The sequence below is a fragment of the Panthera onca genome, chromosome E2 (genome assembly GCF_046562875.1).
Source record: "Panthera onca isolate mPanOnc1 chromosome E2, mPanOnc1 haplotype 2, whole genome shotgun sequence".
Taxonomy (NCBI): Eukaryota; Metazoa; Chordata; class Mammalia; order Carnivora; family Felidae; genus Panthera; species Panthera onca.
This window is the reverse complement of record NC_138353.1, coordinates 24,797,667-24,811,225: the sequence shown is the minus strand read 5'-3', so window position 1 is coordinate 24,811,225 and position 13,559 is coordinate 24,797,667. Positions and strand designations below refer to the sequence as shown.

The following is a 13,559-nucleotide window of genomic DNA, read 5'->3' as shown; positions in this document are numbered from 1 at the left end:
AATATTTTAAAGATAATTTTGGCAGCTACAAAATATATTAGGTTTGGATGTTGACCATAGAGGCAAAGAGATAAAGTAATTGTAGATATATTTTGCAGAGAATACCTGTGGACTTTTGTGATGATAGGAAACAAGATGAGTCACAGATAACTACAAATTATTTGGCTTTTGCACCTGGGTGGTACTATCTATTAATATAAGGAAGCTTTGGAGGAGGGAAAATCAAGTTATTTTTTTGATACATTTGAAATGCTTGTAAGATTTTAGAGTGAAGCTGTCAGGTAGGCAGTTGGAGCTTTGGAAAGATATCAGTTGAAAGTATAAATTTTGGAACCGTTTGGGTCTATGGATTATCTAGAGTGTAAGTAAGAGAAGAGAGCTCAGGTCAGAGTCCCAGGGCTTTAATATTAAAGGTGAGAACCTGGTGGAGGAAAAGACAGAAGCCTGAAAATCAAGTGAAGAATAATTTAAGGAAAAGTATAGTCATCTTTGTTGAATTTTCTTTCTTTTTTTTTTTTTTTAAGTTTATTTTGAGAGAGCGGGAGAGGGGCAGAGAGAGAGAGGGAGACAGAATCTCAAGCAGGCCCTGTGCTATCAGTGCAGAGCCTGATGTGGGGCTCAAACTCATGAGCCAAAGTTGGGTGCTTAACTGACTAAGCCACCCAGGTGCCTCTTCTTCTTCTTTCTTCTTTTTTCTTTCTTCTCCTCCCTCCTCCCGCTCCTCCTTTTTAATGTTTATTTATTTTTGGGAGAGAGAGTATGTTCCTCCTCCTCCTCCTCCTTTTTAATGTTTATTTATTTTGGGGAGAGAGAGTGTGTTACTTCTCCTCCTCCTCCTCCTTTTTAATGTTTATTTATTTTGGGGAAAGAGAGTATGTGTGTGTGCATGAAGGAACTGCAGGGAGAGGGGGACAGAGGATCTGAAGTGGGCTCTATGCTGACAGCAGACCAGCCCCATATGGGTCTCGAACTCACAAACCAAGATCATGACCTGAGCTGAAGTCAGATGCGTAACCGACTGAGCCACCCAGGCACCCCTATCTTTGTTGAATTTTTTAGGGATGGTATTAAGATGATTAAAGAAAGATGCTGTTAGATTTGATAACGAATGGTATTAAGATGATTAAAGAGAAACTGTTAGATTTGTTAACAGATGTTTGTCCTTCTGGATGATCAGTTTCATTGATTGGGGAACTGTATTGGAATGGATTGATGAGGGAATGGGAGGTTGAGAAACTGAAGACAGAAAGTACAGATATCTCTTTTTTTGAGAAGTTTGGCTAATAATTTAGAAGTTAGCAGAGATGAGTGGGTAGGTGGAAGAACAAACCTAAATTCATTGTTGAACTTCAAAAGGCATACCAGAAGCTTTACCTATCACTATTTCCTTGATTTTTTTAGAAGTTTTCTAAGCACACACAGAGGAGAAAATGGCCAACCTGTCCCCATTAACACCCACATTTACTCCTTCCCTTGCATATTATTTTTAAGCAAATATCATGTAATTTCAGTTGTAAATATTTCATTATATGTTTCTAAAAGACAGATCTTTAAAAACATAAGCACAATTAAAATTAACAATTCCTTAATATTAAATACCCAACTGGTGTTGAAATTTTCAGGTGTCTCATAAATGGTCTTAAAAACTTAAAAAAAAAAAAGTTTTAAAAACCAAATTCCATGTTACATATGGACAATATCTTTTTTAGCTCTCTTTTATCCGTTGTTTTCTTTTTTTTGTTTTTCCTTGCAAATTATATGTTAAAGATACTGTCATTTTTACATTTGGATGTGCTGTTTGGGTCTTTATGGTGTAGAAATATAGGATCACACATTCCTCCAGTGACTTGTTTTTCCTGTAAATTGTAATTTGGATTCAAAGGCTTGATTTTCTTGACAAGATGATATTCTGTCAGGAGGTTCATTAAAGCCTGCTTGTCTCTGTTTTTCTGATGTTAGCAGCTATTTATGTTTAGTACTTACATCCTTTAGTTCATTTCTGGTTGAAAACAGCTATACTTTGATTTTATCATTCTTTCTTCATTTTTTATCCACAATAATCCTTAAATGAGAAACTTCTCTTTATCTGTTGTTTTGTTATCCAGTAAATGGTACAGTTTGAATTCTGTCTCTTTAAGTTTTCAAAATACTCAGTTGGTTCATTAGCATCTTCCTATCCTGGTCAAGTAGTTTTTGCTTTTGTTTTTGTATTTAATGTCATGTGCTTGTAGTTTTCAGTATATTTGATGTTTCAGCTTTACAGTTACTATTTTTATTGATGCTCAAGTTGTCCTGCAGTGGTCAGGCCTTTTCCAGTTGCCCTTGAATCCTTTAACAAGCCTGGTTGTCTTTGATAACTTGAAGTCTGGAATAATTAAATGTTCTTGCATCATCTGATATGTCTGAGATTAGAATTAATTTTCTAAAGATATGGCATTTGGAAATAATCATTACTATTTTTTTAATTTTACACTAGCCTATTAAGCATAATTATATTACAGTCTTTTAAATTATTCTCTTTACTTCTTGGGATATGAATTTTATTTATTTTGGCCCTTCACCATTGTGGTTTAGCCATTTGGGGAATTCTCTTTGTTGCTTTTTTTTTTTTTTTTAATGTTTATTTTTGAGAGAGACAGAGAGACAGAGCACGAGTTGGGAGGGGCAGAGAGACAGAGACAGACACCGGGCTGCAATTCACAAGCCATGAGATCATGACCTGAGCTGAAGTCAGATGTTTAATCGACTGAGCCACCCAGGTGCCCCTTCTCTTTGTTGCTTTTGAGTTCAGATGTATTAAAGCACATTTTTGTTTTTTAAAATTTGTCTTCTCCAACGTTTTGAATTGTTTGGAGTGAGAAGGATCGCTTCTTGCATTATTTAAATCATCATATTGAGTAAAGTTCCCCTATTGCTATTCCATTTAGGGATCCACATGCTCTGAGAATGTCAGAAATGACCTCATCTGTGGCTAAAATGAAAACTACTTATTCCCTAGTGTTTTTATATTTTTCTGTGGATGCCTTCTGTTTGCTTTTTGTTGGTAACCTTAATTAATATATTATGGTTAAGGTCAGTTTTGCTTCTGTGTATTTGACATATTTCAATCTATAATTTGAGTAGGGGGCAAAACGAAATGTTTTGTTTTGTTTTTCCTTTTGTAATACTTGACCATTTTTAGTTTGGAAGCAGAGAGAAGGAAAAAGGCAGAAAGATCTCTGTTGGACTGTGTGAATATGTAGGGACTGAAATTAACTGTGCCAAATAAAGAAACTGGTCTTCTATTAAAATTCCTCCTACCTCATGAGTTAATGTGGATCTCAATTTGAATTTCTTTTTTCCTATGTGGGTGTCAGGAGCATAGATGTAACAGTTGTAGTTTTATAAATTATGCCAGACAGCAAACTTTAGTGCTATTTAGAAAGAAAAAGAAGACAATGAGAACTTGGGCAAACAGTTCTTGCTAAGCCCTAAAATATATCACTTTTATTCATCCATACAGAAAACAAGCATGAGGCCAAGAGGAGGCGAACAGAGAGAGTTAGGCGAGAGAAGATAAATTCTACAGTAAATAAGGATTTAGAAAACAGAAAGAGGTCTCGAAGTAACAGCCATTCAGATCATATCAGACGAGGAAGAGGAAGACCTAAAACTGCATCTGCCAAAAAACATGAGGAAGAAAGAGGTATGAATAAATCCAAGCAGTTTTTTTTTTTTCAAATATTAAAATTTTTCTAGAGCCTTAATTAGATAGTAGTAAAGAAAGTGTTTGGTAGGCATTGAGCTCCTAGACTTAAAATCACAACTCATATTTTATTTTTAAAATTTTTAGAAGTTTATTTATTTTGAGAAAGAGAGAGCCTGAGCGGGAAGGGGCAGAGAGAGAGGGGGAGCAAGAATCCCAAGCAGCCCATGTACTGACAGCACAGAGCCCGATGCAGGGCTTGATCTCATGAACTGTGAGATCGTAACCTGAACCCAAATCAAGGGTAGGATATTTAACCAACTGAGCCATCCAGGTGCCCCACAACTCATATTTTAGTTTGAAAATATTTCCTCCAGGATAGATGCTTGTTTAAAAAAAAAAAAAAATCAGAGTTTAGTTTTCAAAATCTAAAGGCTTAAATTAGGTAAAATTCACCTTGCTATAAACTGATGATAGCAGAGGGGCACCTGGGTGGCTTAGTCAGTTAAAGGTCCAACTTTGGCTCAGGTCATGATCTCACAGTTGGTGAGTTTGAGCCCCGTGTCAGGGTCTGTACTGACAGAGCCTGGAGCCTGCTTCAAATTCTGTGTCTGTCTCTCTCTGCCCCTCCCTTGCTCATGCTCTCTTTCTCTCTCTTTGAAAAATAAATAAACATTAAAAAAATTTTAAAAAACTGATGATAGTAAGAGTTCAGAGATAATAATTTTCATATGACACCCAGAGAAGCCTATTAAAATGGGTGTTTTTTACTTATTTGTTTTTAAAGATAAATCTGAGTTCCATTAGACTTCAAACTGTTATACTACAAGTTTTAAAATTTTTCTATTGAAAGTATTCTTTAGTATGAATTTTTAAATTGTTCATTGTGTCCTCCCTGCTTTGAGGCAGCTTTTGGATAGTTAGGTAAATTCTTCTTGGTCCAAAATGTATTTATATTTCTCCTTACATGTCTTCTCCTTCTGATAAGTAGTATGTCTACCAGTAACTTGTTTTTATGATTAACTAAAACTTCATCTTCTCTTTTTATACATCTTCTAAAAAACTTTTTACCATGGAAATTTCAAAGATGACACAAGAGTAGAGAGACTAGACTAGATGATGAACCCCCATGTGGCCATGAATATCTTTTGAAATTGAGACTGTCAAACCTGTAATTAATGGAAAAAGGGATAGTTGCTCTTTTTAATTACTTAAAAAACCTGTATCAAAATAATTTCATATTCAGTGAAATGCATTAATAATTTCTTGCTGGTGAGTTATACTTTGCTTTTTCAGGCATTCGTTTTTAGGTATTCAAGCATAAGCACAAATTTGTTTTATTTTAGACATCTGAGCTTTTTTTTTTTTTTTTTTTACCTGTTTACCATTTCTCCCTGCTTTGTATGCTTTTTTTTTTAAGTTTATTTTGAGAGACAGCGTGTGGGCATGCGCTCCTTTGCATGAGTGGGGGAGGGGCAGAGAGAAGAAGAGACAGAATCCCAAGCAGGCCCTGCACTGCCCAACCATGAAATCATGACCTGAGCTGAGATCAGACACTTAACTGACTGAGCCACCCAAGTGGCCCTCTGTATGCTTTTATTTGAATAAAGTTACTACTGTTAGGGAAAATAAATTTACTGTAAAAATAAATTATATATGGTTTCTTAGCACTGTATAGCGAAAAGGATAAGGTTTATATCATATTTGTATTCTTTGAAGTATACTTAAATACTCCTTAATTCCATGGGTAATTTTACTCCCATTTTCTTTCCTTCTCTTATGCTGCTCTTCCGGAGACTTTGAGTTATTTTCTAAACATGAATGTGGTTTTTTGGGGTTTTTGTGTTTAAAAACAAATTTTTTTTTTAACGTTTATTTATTATTGAGAGACAGAGACAGAGCATGAGCAGGGGAGGGGCAGAGAGAGGAGGAGACACAGAATCCAAAGCAAGCTCCAGGCTCCAAGCTGTCAGCACAGAGCCTGACACAGGGCTCAAACACAAACTGCAAGATCATGACCTGAGCTGAAGTTGGACGCTTAACTGACTGAGCCACCCAGGCGCCCTTGAATATATTTTTTAATGGGGTGGTCAGAAAATCTGTGCTAAAACCTGTTTCAGAAGGGAAACTAGGTAAAGAAAAGGCAACAGGAGGGAAAAAAAAAGAGGGAAATACTGCTTGACCCAGAAAACAGAACATACTTTTCAGTTGAAGTAAAGGGAATATAACCCAAAGAATGGAAAAGGAATGCTTCTGGTGGTGAGAGGAGATGAGAAAACAGATAATGATGGTCTTTTAGTTGGAGAAATGAAGTCTATTGATAGTTGTGCTAGGACTCTGTATGTACAGGTCTGAATTTTTATTTCATGTTAACTTGAGAAAGGAATTTACTTAGCTATAAATTCTTTTTTCAGGTATTTTCAGCTTATGGTAGAAAAATCTTGAGCTATTTCTAGAGTAAGATATGCTTTTGATTTATTTTTAATACAAACAGGAAGATGCTCAAAGCAGTTTTTGTAGAATAAACTGGAATCTTAATATAGGCCAGGAGGGCGACGGGGGAGGAGTAGAATCTTTTAATGTAGTCCAGGAGTCTGAGGGGGGAGGAGGTCAGCAAACTTTTTCTGTAAAGAGCCAGATAATAAATATTTTAGACGTTGTGGGCCATACGGTCTTCTGTTGCAGCTACTCTGCCCTGTCATTGTAGCTGGAAAGCAGCCATAGACAATATGTAAATGAACGGGCATGGCTCTCTGTTCCACTAAGACTTTATAAAAACAGGTGGCAGGCCAGATTTGACCTTGGACTGTATTTTACCAACCCTTGAGGCAGACCATGTTCCCTAAATATAATAGGGATAAGAAATATGAACTTTTGAAATATCTGTGTATTTTAAAATAGACTTCTGTCATATGCTTCTTAGTATTAAGTAGCTATTTAATTCCATTTTTATTGATTCCTTGCTCATTGGGTGCTTAAAAAGAAGCAAGCTTTACCTTTAATAAGGAAAACCTGACAGTATGTCTAAAAACACATTTTTAATTGACTGTGTTTTCTGTATTTCAAAAAAGAATAGGAAGAAGAGAGTGGGAAAGGGAAGCTTGTTAGACATCTAGATAACAACCTATTTTTATACAATCATAAAAACAAACCATTAAAATTTTTTGGTTGGTTTAAGATAAGTTTTTATTTTGTATGAGGGGAGTAGGATTATTTTGAATATTAGTAATGTTGAGTGACATTTTTATTAAAATATAATGGGCAATTCTGAATATCTTATTAATGAACATAAGAGATTAATGTAGAGTTCAAGTTAAAGTTGGTAGATTGAATAACCACACCTTGCTCTCCACCATCTTCAACTCCTAGTAATATTATAGTAAAGGGACTTTTTTTTTTTAAAGGACCAAATACCACAAGGACAAGGAATGGGAAAAGCAGTAGAATTCTGGAAAGTGATCACTGCTTTAGTAGACCCATGAAACCTAAATTGTAAGCTCCTTTGGGGAAAACTAAGAAAGAAACTGATTTTTATTACACAACTGCCTTAAGGTCAGGAATTTGTACATCAGTTAGGTCTGGAAGTGTAGAGGTGAAGGTGAGGTTAAAAACGAGATTGCTTGGAAGTCTATTTTTTAATGGCCTGGTAGGGCTGTTTACATCATTTTCCCCTCCTTCCAAATTTATCCTTTGAAAAAGGTCAGACAAAACAGAGTCTCTGATTTAGGGAACACCAGGTGTCATTGAGGGCAGGGGTACTGTATTAAGATCAGGAAGACTATGTGAGAATTGGAGATGATAAATAATACTGAGTTCTATACTCAGGCTTTTATCTCCCAGGTAAGAAAGAAATTAGTAGTATCTTCTCTAGGAAATGTGAAAAACCCAAGAGAAAAAGCCTAAAATAAAGATAGTTTCATTAGGGATTTCACAAAGAAATGGCCTATTCAGATCACCCTAAATTAGTGATCAGAGTCAGGCTCCACAATGTATATGAGCTAATCAGCTTTTTGGATCCCACTCATAAATATGAGCAAATTATCAAGAATTACCCAGGTTGGGGCACCTGGATAGCTCAGTTGGTTAAACGTCTGACTCTTGATGTTGGCTCAGGTCATGATTTCATGGTTTGTGAGATTGAGTCCTGTGATGGGCTCTGTGCTGACAACAGGGAGCCTGCTTGGAATTCTTTCTCTCCCCCTCTCTCTGCTTCTCCCCAGCTTGTGTGCGCATGTGTTCTCTGAAAGCATCTATACGGAAGGCTAAGACCATATCAACAGGAAAAAACAATAGCTTGGGTAAAACAAGTTTTTGCATGAATGAGAAAAAATTAAAACTATCATTAATGTTCGTGGCAAGAGGAGATATTGTAGTCATGAAACAAGAACAAGATGATATTTAAATAGAAAAAGCACGTGTCAAAAAGTACCTAGAAAATGAACTTTAAATCTCAAACAATATGCATATAAAGATTTGCAGATGAAAAACTTTAACAGGTTTATTGGCAGAATTAAAGAATTGTACTAGAACCTAGAGCAGTAGAAAAAGAGATGAAAATATAGAATGGGAATGATAAATTTAGAGGACCAGTTTGAGGTCAGCATCAATAAATAACTGATGTTCCAAAAAAGAACATAGAAGATGGGGGAGAAGGAAGTCATCGATGAAATAATTCAAGAAATTTTTCCACCTGAAGGACATTGAGTTTCCACATTGAAATGGCCCACCAAATTCCCAGACCAGTGAATGGTTAAAAGTAGAGATCATGCTGAAACGTACTATCATAAATCCTATCTCTTTTGTCAAAGGAAAACCCCTTCAAGTGCTCAAGGGAAAAAGAGGAAATCAAGATAGCATTTGGAATTAATATAATGCAATACTACCCAGCAAGGAACAAACTACTTATATATGAACAGCATCAGTGAATTTTAAAAATGTGTTGAATGAGAGAAGCTAGACACAAAACAGTTCATGCTGTATAATGCCATATATAAGTTCAAGAACAGGCAAATGAATCTCTGGCGATGGAACAGTAGTTGCTGATGAGGTGGGGGAAGCAGTGACTGGAAAGGAACATGAGGAATTTCCTGTATATTAATGATTGAGGGTGTGGGTTATGTAGGTGTATATTTTGTTAGAACTCATCCAATTGTACACTTAAGATCTGTGTATTTCATTGTATGCATATTTAGCAATAATTTTTTAAATAACTGTACAAAAAGGTACTGGCTTTTTTAAAAAAAATAGTGACACCATTAGAAGACATACTAAGAGGGAATCTATGACTTTTTAGTTGCCCACACTATGGATTAGCATGAAGGTAGTCTAAAGCCAATTTCTAACATTCAGAGTCTCAAAATTTTTGCTACCTGTACTCCCCTTTCTCAGGAAGCTACTGCAAGATACATGACATCCAAAGGAAGAAGTAAACCAAGAAAATGTCCTGGCATCCAGGACACAGAGTCCAACTCGAGAGAAAGATGGTTATATCCAGCATGATGTTGAAGAGAGATCTCAATGATAATTAATTGTGTAGCAGGTCCAGAAAGCAACCATTTCAGATTGGAGCAGAAGACTTGGAGAGACTTCTTCAAGAAGATAAAATTGATATAATGCCTAATATGTGTAAACATCCTGAAAGATCTATACAACTTGGAGAGAGTTTGGGTTCAATTAGTAATGAAAATTAACCAGATGGAAAAAGAGAATCTCTTCAGGGGAAAAAAAAAAAACAATGTGCAGTAAAAGTGAAATCATTTACATAGTTAGAATAATATAAACATTGAATATTGGTCTCATCAAAATTGTGATACAACTGAATTCTAACTTTCTCTGGTGGAAGGTCAATTAATAATGCCTAAAACCACGAAGTAGCATCATATAAAAATGTTGCTTAGAGAGGCAAAAACAAAAAGAAACAACTGAGAAAAAAAAATAGTTGCATTTGGAGAGTGAAAAATGTACATGTGGGGAGGAGGACTTCTGTTTTTTGTGATAAGTTTTATAAAAGTGATTTGAATCTAAACTTATGTATGTGTTTAACTTTGCTTAAAAAAGCCAAAATAAAACAAGTAAACAAAAAAAAAACCAGACAAAAATAGAATCTTAGAAGACCCCAAAAAAAGAATTTGGCAGAATGTGTACAAAGATATTTATTGTGATTTTAGCTGGCTCAGGAGATAATATATAGGTTGTTTTTATTTCAACTTTCTACCATGAACTTGGGTTACATTTGTAATCAGGAGGGTGAAATTAGAATTAAATGTAGGTTATTCTTATTTGTTGAAGAAGTTAATATATTCATCAAGGTACTGTTGGTGTTCAGAAGGGAACATCTTTAGGATGAGGAAATTTATTTTGATTGGGACAGTGAGCACTCATCCTAGTGAAGAGAAAGAAATACTTGGGATTTTTACAGAAATGATGTAGATACATGAACAGTGTGTATAGAAATATATACAGTTTCCATTTAGTTCATGGCATTTCAGTAACTCCTTTGTGTAATTTCTAAAAATTTTCAGTTTAGTAGCATGATACTATATAACACTTAATATACAGTGTTAGTATTATATATAATGTTTATTATCATCTAAAGAAATACTTGAAAGCTTTAAGTATTTTTTTAATGACTGAATTTACTGCCTTTATATTAAGCTTTCTCTTTTTCTTTTAACAGAGAAACAGGAAAAGGAAATTGACATCTATGCTAACCTCTCTGATGAAAAGGCTTTCGTGTTTTCAGTCGCCTTGGCAGAAATAAATAGAAAAATTATCAATCAAAGACTTATTCTCTGATATTTGTCTGCACAATGTGTTGAAACTTTCTTCAGGATTACATCAGCAAATTCTCAAACAGTTGTGGACTCTCAGGAGCATTCTGACTGCATCAATAAGGGCCATTGATTGTTTTTTTTCCCCTGTCATTTAGCCTGTGCCACACTTTGGGAGCAAAGCTGTAGGCTTGGACTGTTCTGGGATTTCCTTGTTTACCAAGGAGTATTGTCAGTGTTTTGTGTTTGGGATATAAGTAAGTATATTTACCAAAAACAAAAACAAACAAAAACAAAAACAATGGATGGCTGTTAAAGGGTAAAGGGGTAGGGGGTGGGAGTGGAAGAATGAAAACTAGGGAAATAAAATGCTTGTTAGTTTTCAGGTTTGCCACCAGAGATGCAATATTTTAAGTACTTGGAAAAAGAGTGACTTTTAAAAATATATATTTCAGATTTTCAGCAGTAACAGATTGCATATATACAGTTCATTTACTTTTAATAAATTGGCAATTGATATTTTATTGAATGGGGAATTAAGAATATAAACTGTAAATTTTGTCTTGATTTTTTTCTTGGCCTTTATTTTTATGACTTAAGGTATGAGTTATATTTTGGGAGATACTTTCTAGACATTTGGGAAGTTTGGGTGCTATATGAAGAAAAACATTTAAGGATATATCATACTTCAGATATAAACAACTTGTTTTCTTGAATGTAATTTATTTATTGGTTTAAAAAAAACCTTTTCTGCTCTCAAGATGGTGCCTGTTAACCTAAACATAAGATATATTTATTACATACAAAATATTTCTTAGCCACTTTTAAGCAGTAATGTTTTATCTGAATGGATGTTCATTTATACATCCTGATAATTATTTAAATTGTTACTTAACCTCACTCTGGAAAAAAAATAAACCTTAATATTGAAACTAATAGATTAATAGTGTGGTATAAGTTTGTGCTCTATGAAGTTGTGAACTATATTTAAATTCTTAGTTTTTCTAGTCATAAATGATAACTGTTTATAGCTGATTTATTTTATACTAGATGCTTTTGCATTTTTTGCATATCAATTTAACATTCAAATTTGACCGTAACTTCCCTTATTTCAGGTACCTCCCTCTCCCACCCCAGTGGCCAAATCTGTTTGGAAGTCCAGAAGCCCTATTAGTGAAGGTAGTCATCAGCCAGATTTAACTTTAAGAGAATTTCCCTTTCAGTTTCAATAGTAGCATTGGCAGCTTCATCCTGCATCTCCCATCACCTCCCAAAAGAAAAAAAGATTCACATTTTTTCCTATTTCATTTAAATGGTAGCCAGCAGAGGGAGCTTAAGAGGTACTCTAGGTAGGATGCAGAATTATTCTAAGAATTTTCTAAGAATTCCTTTACCCTCAATCCCCCTATTTACCTGCAGGTACTACTACAATTATCTTGTATGCATTTTAAAGCTCTAGTAATAAAGTTTATTCCCAAGCATGCTAATGTGATTTTATCTTTGAAATATAAGAAAACTATTTTTAATTTGACAAAAAAAATAATATCTAAAATGCTTGTGAGTATATATATGTCCTCAGAAAAAGGGAGAAAAGCTTAGGAGTAGGCATCTCTTTAAAGAATTATTGATGTCAGAATCTATCCATTTAAAGCTGGAGACCTTAGAGGAAAGTCATGTTAAAATAGTCATGTATACAATAAGGGTGGAGACTGGTGACTAGGCTGGAACTTGCCATGTAAAGAGATAATTTATTTCAGATGCTCATAAGGTTAAATCATTGTCTTATTTAAAAAGTTCTTTGGCAGAGGGACAAATTAAGCTTCTCCTATTTGTGATGTAACCTATTTAAAAAATTTCTCTAAAAATTGTATTCTCTGATATGTTTATAATCTCATTATAAAGCTGAATTTGTCTAAAAATGTTGTAATGGCCTCAGAATGTATTACTTGTTATTGGTGTTTAAGAAGCCTTTATTATCAGCAGATATCCTAAGAACATAATTGTAGTAATTTAATTATATAATCCAAAATTTATTCTGCTCTAATATCTGTAAGTGATATGATTATTCAGAATGCCCTAAAATGATTCCATAATTAGATTAGGTCCATTGAAGATATGTTCATTCTTAAATGTGAACAAAATTAAATACAAGGTATTTGGGAGTTGTTAGGTTAAACTATACAAATTTGTATGTTTACCTCCCCCACCCAATCCCATTGTATTCCAGAGTGTTTTCATTGCGGGGGGGGGGGGGGGGGGGGGGACACTTAAATTTTTGAGATTTAATTTTTTTTTTTTAACAACACTTCTTACATTTTTATGGGCAGAGAAGCCTTCGGTTGTACTTAATGTAAGTTATTTAAGGAAATCCTGCAAATTATTTCTTCTGTAGCAATCACTGGAAATGATCAAACAGCTTGAGACAATTTACATCATGATGACATAAAATATAAAATTATAAATGACTTAAAAGTTTAGCCAGAATAAATACATACTTTTTGAAACTTCAAAAGTACTTTAAAAAATAATGCTCAGTATGTCATGACATTTGTGGTGTTTGCTAAAAGTAATATGTACGTGTTTTTTCTGAGATAAGAATTCAAATTGAAAAGTGTTCGACTTTCTAAACTATGGTAATTGCATTTGATTCTCTAATTCTAACTGCAAAACTTTTTACCTTTTTTTGATAATTTTTACATTCAACATGCATATGTTTATCCTTTAAATTTGGAGAAATTAAGCTCTCATGTACTTCATATGAAAATATTAATCAAATTTGTTTGATTCTGCATACAAAAATAAGCTGTGGATAGAATTTTTAAATTTTTTGTGCAAATGTAGTTGGGTTTCCTTTTTTTTCATCTTTGATTCCTGTTTTTCTAAGCCTTGTTTTTATATTTGGGTATATGTATCTATATATGCATGTACACATATATATTTTACTTTTTCTAGTCGTTCTTATGTGCTGGGTTTTTTTAATGTTTTATTTATTTATTTTGAGAGAGAGGAGCACAAGCAGGGGAGGAGTAGAGAGAGGGAGAGTGAATTCCAAGCAGACTCCACTCTGTCAGTGTAGATCACAACCTGAACTGAAATCAAGAGTC

The 13,559-nt window shown here is 34.3% G+C and overlaps 1 protein-coding gene across 3 annotated transcripts in view; it reads left to right on the top strand.

Moving 5' to 3' along the window:
• LOC132690424 (UPF0547 protein C16orf87) overlaps window positions 1-12,750 on the top strand; it is a 35,311-nt gene extending 22,561 nt beyond the window's left edge. Inside the window, exons 3-4 of one of the 3 annotated variants that reach the window (XM_060650835.2) lie at window positions 3,503-3,685; window positions 10,362-12,378. In XM_060650835.2, coding sequence (XP_060506818.1) covers window positions 3,503-3,685; window positions 10,362-10,480 — 302 coding nt within the window. In that variant the 3' untranslated portion in view covers window positions 10,481-12,378. Of the gene's footprint in view, window positions 1-3,502; window positions 3,686-9,073; window positions 9,773-10,361 lie in introns of those variants that run through there. The other 2 variants (XM_081791535.1, XM_060650839.3) reach the window with 2 other exon arrangements.
• Window positions 12,751-13,559: the final 809 nt, after the last annotated feature.